Source organism: Penaeus japonicus, unplaced genomic scaffold (assembly GCF_977035675.1).
Source record: "Penaeus japonicus unplaced genomic scaffold, GWHDUDI00000001_assembly GWHDUDI00000011, whole genome shotgun sequence".
NCBI lineage: Eukaryota > Metazoa > Arthropoda > Malacostraca > Decapoda > Penaeidae > Penaeus > Penaeus japonicus.
This window is the reverse complement of record NW_028234413.1, coordinates 29,223,840-29,231,339: the sequence shown is the minus strand read 5'-3', so window position 1 is coordinate 29,231,339 and position 7,500 is coordinate 29,223,840. Positions and strand designations below refer to the sequence as shown.

Below are 7,500 nucleotides of genomic sequence, written 5' to 3'. Positions count from 1 at the left end.
CGAGGTGGAGGAGAGAGGAGTGAGAGGGAAGAGTGGGGGTTGGGGAGAGAAGGAAGAGGAAAAGAGGGGAGAGAGATAAGAAGAGAAGAAATAGAAAATGAGAGAAAGGAAATGCAAAAAAGGGAAAGGGAGATAGAGGAAAAAAACCGTCGGACCGTTTTAAACTGCAGCTAATGACTCTATCTGTCCTGTCGTCAACATTTTAGTCATTCCAGCGAAGTTTTTAAAATATTTTCATTTTACTTCACACACACATATACAAGAGAGAGAGAGAGAGAGAGAGAGAGAGAGAGAGAGAGAGAGAGAGAGAGAGAGAGAGAGAGAGAGAGAGAGAGAGAGAGAGAGAGAGAGAGAGAGGGGGGGGGGAGAGACTTGAACTCTTGAACTGCATAGCCCATACGAGATGCAGCAATCGGATAAGGAGACAGACGGCAGGAGGCACTGGCGTGTGTCGACTATGACGTCATAATCAGCATTTAGAGAGATCCGGAGACGCTAGCCAGATTCTGCCTCTCTGCTGGTGATGCGCTGTGGTGCTTTAATGGTAGGGTGATCGTTGGGGGAAAGAGAGAGTGTGAGTGGGTGACTGAGTGAGAAAGAGAGAAAGAAAAAGAAAAGGAAAAAGAAAGAAAAAGATGAAGATAGAAGGAGATAAATCTCTGCTGCCAAATTCTGCAACCTGAAGCGAGTAACGTTCAGTATCCTATACTCATACTCATTTCTTTTTCACGCCGAAGCGAACGCAATTGCCCATCTATCGCCGATAGAAGCAGTAACCAAATTGATTGCAGTTGCAAGTATCAATCAAATTCCCGGTAGCCTTTTTGGTTGTTTCTCGACAGGGGCGACTGGACTCAATATCACCGAATCGAAACTCTAATATGAAGTGACAGCCGTAACATTGGAGGCCTTCCTCCTCCTCTACGACGCTTCAGTGACGCCCAGCCCGTGTGATGCTCAGGGGGCGCTCTTTTTAAATGCTCTGTTCTTCGATTTTGTAAAACGAGCGAGTTGATTATATTGTGATATCGCTCTCCAAATGCAGGGCTGTCAGAAGTGACGGGCAATAGAAGGAGTGTGAGTGTAAATGTAATTGTAGGTGTGAGTGTGAGAGTGTGTGTAGGGGGGGGGGGTTGTTGGTATAGTGATTGGTTATTATTTGCTTTACCATTCAATCTGGTTATTGTCCATTCATTCGCCATACTTCTAAAGGAAATATAGAGAATTGCCCTCTCACGTGCAAAAAGAGGAAACGAGTGATTATGTGAGCGAAGGGTGTTGCTGGTGGGTCCGAGTATCCTCGTGAATACGTAGGATGAAAGGAGGGACGAGGAGTGAGGGCAAGTGGGGGGGGGTGGAGAGGGAGTAGGGGTAAGGAGAGGGGAGAGAGAGGGAGGCGTTGTGCAATCTTAAAATCTTAAAAATGAAGTTTGAGGGCAGGAACACCCAAGAGTCGACGACAGGGCGGAGTGAGTGAGTTCGGGGCGGAGAAGGGTCACGGACGCAAGATGCGTTGTTGTTGTTGTTGTGGTTTATTCTTGATGCGCGCGAGACACAGAGCAAAATAAAGCGTTAGCGGATAACTTAATAGCCAAGGAAAAGTGGATAAGCTACACCCTTAAAAAATATATAACAAATTCAGATGCATCGACTCAAAAATAAAATACCCTTAAATTTAAATATATTAGAATAAAATAAGAGATTTTAAAAGAGTGAGTAGTGAAAGCGAAAGAGAGGACGGACGCCGAGGGATTGAACCCAGTTTCCCCTCGATGGCTGCTGCCACTCTGCCGGGAGGAGGCCGGGAGGAGGACGACCATAATGAGCAAGTATTCCTGCTGGTGATGAACATACGCCAGCAGGGGGACACTGGGGACTGGGCGCGCACCGGCCGGCAGCAGGGGAAGGGGCGGACACACGGGCCATGTTGTGTTACACCCTCCATCAGTGTCGGGGGGAGGGGGAAAGTGAAGGAGGAGGAGGAGGAGGAGGAGGAGGAGGAGGAGGAGGAGGAGGAGGAGGAGGAGAAGAAGAAGAAGAAGGAGAAGAAGAAGAAGAAGGAGAAGGAGAAGGAGAAGGAGAAGGAGAAGGAGAAGGAGAAGGAGAAGAAAAAGAAAAAGAAAAAGAAAAAGAAAAAGAAAAAGAAAAAGAAAAAGGAGAAGGAGAAGGAGAAGGAGGAGGAGGAGGAGGAGATGAAGATGATGATGATGGTGATGAAGGAGAAGAAAAAAAAGTAGTAGTAGGAAAAGGAGGAGGAAAAGAAGAAAAAGGAGGAGAAGGAGAAGAAGAAGAAGAAGAAGAAGAAGAAGAAGAAGAAGAAGAAGAAGAAGAAAAAGAAAAAGAAAAAGAAAAAGAAAAAGAAAAAGAAAAAGAGAAAGAGAAAGAGAAGACGAAGAGGGGAGAGGAGAGGGAGAGGGAGAGGGAGAAGTAAAAGAAGATAACGGTGATGGTAATGAGGAAAGAGAGGAAGTGATAATAATGGATTTGATTAACCAAGGCGTGGAGGGGGGAGGGCGATCAAGGAAGAGGAAACGAATATGGAAAAATAAAATGGAGGTTAACGTGAGATAATGAGAAGAAAGAGTTTGCGGAGAAAATAAGGGGAAAAATAAACAGATAAAGAGGGAACAAGAATGGAATGGATAAAGGGGCGATACTGATAAGGAACCAAACGATGCAAGGGGAAGTAAAAAAGAAAGAAAAAGATAAAAATGACAAAGAGAGAGAAGAAGAAAAAGTTAAGATTATTGGAAAAGGCAGAGATGATCAGAGAAAACAGGTAGTGGATTCAAGACAGACAAGCACGACAATAAATACCAGTATAAGGAGGAAACGCGAATTAATACTTGTAGTGACTTAAGGGGCAATTTAAGGAGCAATCAAAGCGATAATATTTGATATCAACACCTTGTTAACCCTAAGTGGCTACACTCTTAGTAATGATAATAATGATAACAATAAATAATAATAATAATAATTATAATTATAATATTGATAATAATAATGATCAGTTAGTTTTGCTTTGCTGATAGTATAAATATTGCTGATTTCACTGGTTTTGGGTGTCGACTTTTAATTATTTGTGTTAATTTGATGCAATATATTCTTTATCAGTTTTTCGATCTCTTTGGATGTGAGTGTGTGTGTGTGTGTGTGTGTGTGTGTGTGTGTGTGTGTGTGTGTGTGTGTGTGTGTGTGTGTGTGTGTGTGTGTGTGTGTGTGTGTGACTGTCAGTCAACCATTCCTAATATCTGTGTTTGTTTGTGTGAGTCATTCATTCATTCCATCTATCTGTCTGTCAGTGTGTTGGTGTAAGTGTAGGTGTAGCTGTAGGTGTCGAAGAGCCGGGGCGATGTAGGTGCGTTGTAAACATTAGCATGCGTGTCGGCAACTTGCTGTTACCCGCAACCCAATTAGTGAGTGACGACCAGTTTATGGCATCCAATTACATGCTCCCCCTCCCCCGCCTTCTCTGTTTAAAACACACCCTTCACCCACTGCTATCCTTGCCCAAACATATTTTAGGAGGAGAGAGGGAGAGAGAGAGAGAGGGAAAGGCCTGGAGAGGGAGACGGGAAAAGGGAAAAGAACAGGGAAGGGGCAGAGTAGAGGAAATTTGTAGGGAGAGAGAGAGAGAGAGAGAGAGAGAGAGAGAGAGAGAGAGAGAGAGAGAGAGAGAGAGAGAGAGAGAGAGAGAGAGAGAGAGAGAGAGAGAGAGAGAGAGAGAGAGAGAGAGAGAGAGAGAGAGAGAGAGAGGTGGAACCTGACGAAGCAGGTCATCAACCATAAAATAGAGGAAAATTAGGAACATTCGACACTACGAAGCGGATTTTAACAAATTGCATTGAATGAAATTTGCAAAGTCACCCAGCGTCGCGTCATTTATCGCATGCATGGTATATCCCAGAGGAAGGAAAAACAAACACAATACTCACATGCATGAAGTTGTGCTTTCGTGAATGCAGGAAGAACCGCCCAGTTCCGATTGTCCGCCGGGCGATCCACATTTCACTCTTGCGGCTGGCTGATCGGCCATCGCATGTCACCGCCAACCACATGGTTAACCAGAACGAACATCATATCACATCGCTCACTCATGATAACGTCTGCTATCGGATATACACTAAAACATCGTGCAAGTTTTTGAGGAATATGATCTAGACGGGGTACGTGATCAGAATACATAATAAGATAAAATACGACTGCTTTCCGTAAATATTATTGCATCTCTTGCAATACGAAGTTAATTAAATAAATCGATACTGCTTCAATTATTTTTTCCAAGTGGGACTTCACACCCTTAAACGACACCGTGAGGAATCCAGGGCCGAGGCCAAGAGCGTGGCAAGTTCCCTCCGCCCGTGTTCTCGGCCGGGTAGCGACTGACCGCCCGCGCCAGACAGCCTCTTGTGCCCGTCCTACTTACCCGGGCCATCCTTGTGCGCGCTTATGGATGTAGGGGAACATGCCCGCGGGTTTCGCCTATTTTGACTTGAATGTGAATCACTGTGTATGAGGTGTTGCTTTTCGTGTGTGCATTTCGTTTTTTTTTTTTCTAGTTTGAAGGAATGCTTTTGTTTCGTCTGTGTGTTCGAGTGGTGACGCTATTATTTGATTATTTACTTACTCTGATTTGCGTAAACCGGTATCATTAAGAGAATGAGGCCCTCTTTAGAGATTTTCCGTTTTGCGACAACTTATTTGTGGGTCATTAATGACAATGCGTTATTTATTTTTCAGCCCTTCATGTCTCCAAGGTACCCAGGAGGGCCACGGCCAGGAGTTAGGATGCCACAGATGCCCAACGACTTCAACGGGGTATGTATGTGATAGATGGAGTACACCATGACACTGTCGCTCAGAGATGTGGCATGATTCAAGAAAGTATAGAACAGTTAATGTTGAGATGTTATATTTTATGGAATTCGTAACAACTCCTGACAGTTCAAAATGTAGAATGTTCTGATAACTGATTGAAACGTGTACTTTCAGTGTAAGGCCATACTGACACTGAATGTTATTAGTAATTCATTCATATGTGGGAAATTAGGAGTAATTTGAAGTAAAATCAAGGGGAAAGGAGCAGTAAGTATTAGAAAAAGAGATTTCTAGAAAAGCAGTTACAGGAATTCTGAGATGTGAAGCCAAATAATTGAGGCACTCAGAAGAAGAGAGATTGTTAAAGTATGGTGTTTGTGCACAGTAAATAGTCATGTAAGGAAATTGCTTGCAGTTTTGGAAGGCATCATTTATAAAGGTAAGGTTAGATGTCTCTGAGACTATGAGACAGAAAGAAACCTAAAGAAAGCAAATTATTATCTTAGATTGTGAGTTGGATACGGTTGTGATAGTCATAGGATTATAGTATTAGGAAAATGTCTAATATATTTATTAAAATTTATGATTCATTCTAAAGAATTTTTGTTTCAGTAAAAAAAAAAAAAAATGTTACAAAAGATGACATACTTGAAAATTGGGTCATTGATCAATAAATTGACAGTTGTATATATCATTGAGTAATAGTTTGAACTTAATATGAAGGGAGACACTGATCCCACAAAGAAGATATGCCACTGAATGTATAACTACACCATTAATGAATGTGATTGTCATGCCGCAGCCTCCAGGACAGCCAATCATGCCGAATAGCATGGACCCCACACGCCAAGGTGAGTATGGGCTCTCCAGCTTGTGGCAAACTTCCTGTTGGATCTCATTCAAATTGTTTTTCTTTATTTTTTTAAGGCTGAAAATTGCATGTAATGCTTTCCTTTTTTTCTTTTAGTATCAAGTAGTCCTCACTACATTTACAGCATCTTTTTTTGTTTTTTGTTAATTCACACACACACACACACACACACACACACACACACACACACACACACACACACACACACACACACACACACACACACACACACACACACACACACACACACACACACTCACAGAGACAGATATGTATATATACATATATTTCTGTGTATGTATGTATCTCTCTCTCTCTCTCTCTCTCTCTCTCTCTCTCTCTCTCTCTCTATATATATATATATATATATATATATATATATATATATATATATATATATGTATATATATATATATATACATATATATTATATATATATTATAATATATATATATATATATATATATTATTTATATTTATATATTTATATATATTCTCTCTCTCTCTCGCCTCTCTCTCTCTCTCTCTCTCTCTCTCTCTCTCTCTCTCTATATTATATATATATATTATATATATATATATATATATATATATATATATATATATATATATTTATTTATTTATTTATTTGTTTCTTATTCATATATGTTTATATATATTTATGTATATATGTATGATATATATATATATATATATATATATATATATATATATATATATATATATATATTTATTTATATATATATGTATATGTATATTTATATATATTTTTATTTATATATATATATATATTTTTATATATATATATATATATATATATATATGTTTATATGTATATACATACTTACATACATACATACATACATACATACATACATACACATATACACATAAACACATATTCATACAAACACATATACATACACACACACACACACACACACACACACACACACACACACACACACACACACACACACACACACACACACACACACACACACACACACACACACACACATATACATATGTAAATATGAAGGATTATGAATGGGAGGATTGTGTATTTTCCCTTTTTGATGGGAAGAATAATATTTTTATGAGTAAAAAAAAATGCTGTAATTCCTCTTATTTAGTGATTGTCTTTCTGTATTAACACTTTTCTTTAGCTTTATTATTAGTTTTTGATAACTTAATTCTTGAATGTTACCATTATTATTTTGTTTTGCTTGTGTCACATGCTCATAAGTATTCAGTTAACTTGTGTATGTGATTGTAGAAATTATGCCTTAGTTAATGGTGGATAGATTGCATGTTTTAGCTTACCCTACTAATACTTCTTAAATATACACATATATAAAGATAAAATCATGGCTGTAAATTCAAAATCATCTTATAAAGTAGCTTGGTACATGTGCTGTGTTGGTAATACATGGGTATGTTATCTTCCATTTGCTTCCACCGTTCTTTTTGCTAAAATTCCACTTGTTTGGCTAGTTTTATTTTGCTTTCCATCAGATCTACTGCTGTGACACTTTTTTGGCAGATAGAAGATGATTATTCTTTTTGTTATCTACACTTTTCCCCCCCTCTTATCCAGCCATCAGATTAGTGATACGACACTGTCCTTGTCTTTCAATTGAATTGATACGAATGCTGTGTAAACACCCACTGTAATAAAATGCAAATGAGTAAATACCCAAATACTGCAAAATAATAAATGCCCACTGTCACCTCTACAAATGAGTAATTATCCATAGATAATGCTCTTGTCATTGAGTTCAGAAAACAGTTGTTTGTGAATGTAAGTA

The 7,500-nt window shown here is 39.2% G+C and overlaps 1 protein-coding gene and 1 long non-coding RNA gene across 27 annotated transcripts in view; one reads left to right on the top strand and one right to left on the bottom strand.

Moving 5' to 3' along the window:
- Positions 1 to 4,192, bottom strand: part of LOC147470985 (uncharacterized) — a 28,779-nt gene extending 24,587 nt beyond the window's left edge. Inside the window, exon 1 of the long non-coding RNA XR_015191379.1 lies at positions 3,936 to 4,192. This is a non-coding gene — a long non-coding RNA (uncharacterized LOC147470985). The remainder of the gene's footprint in view (positions 1 to 3,935) is intronic.
- Positions 1 to 7,500, top strand: part of Ssdp (Sequence-specific single-stranded DNA-binding protein) — a 171,151-nt gene that overhangs the window by 107,184 nt on the left and 56,467 nt on the right. For all 26 annotated transcript variants that reach the window (XM_086541817.1, XM_086541811.1, XM_086541815.1 and 23 more), the window contains 2 exons: positions 4,741 to 4,818; positions 5,621 to 5,669. In XM_086541817.1, the coding sequence (XP_086397943.1) occupies positions 4,741 to 4,818; positions 5,621 to 5,669 (127 nt within the window). The remainder of the gene's footprint in view (positions 1 to 4,740; positions 4,819 to 5,620; positions 5,670 to 7,500) is intronic.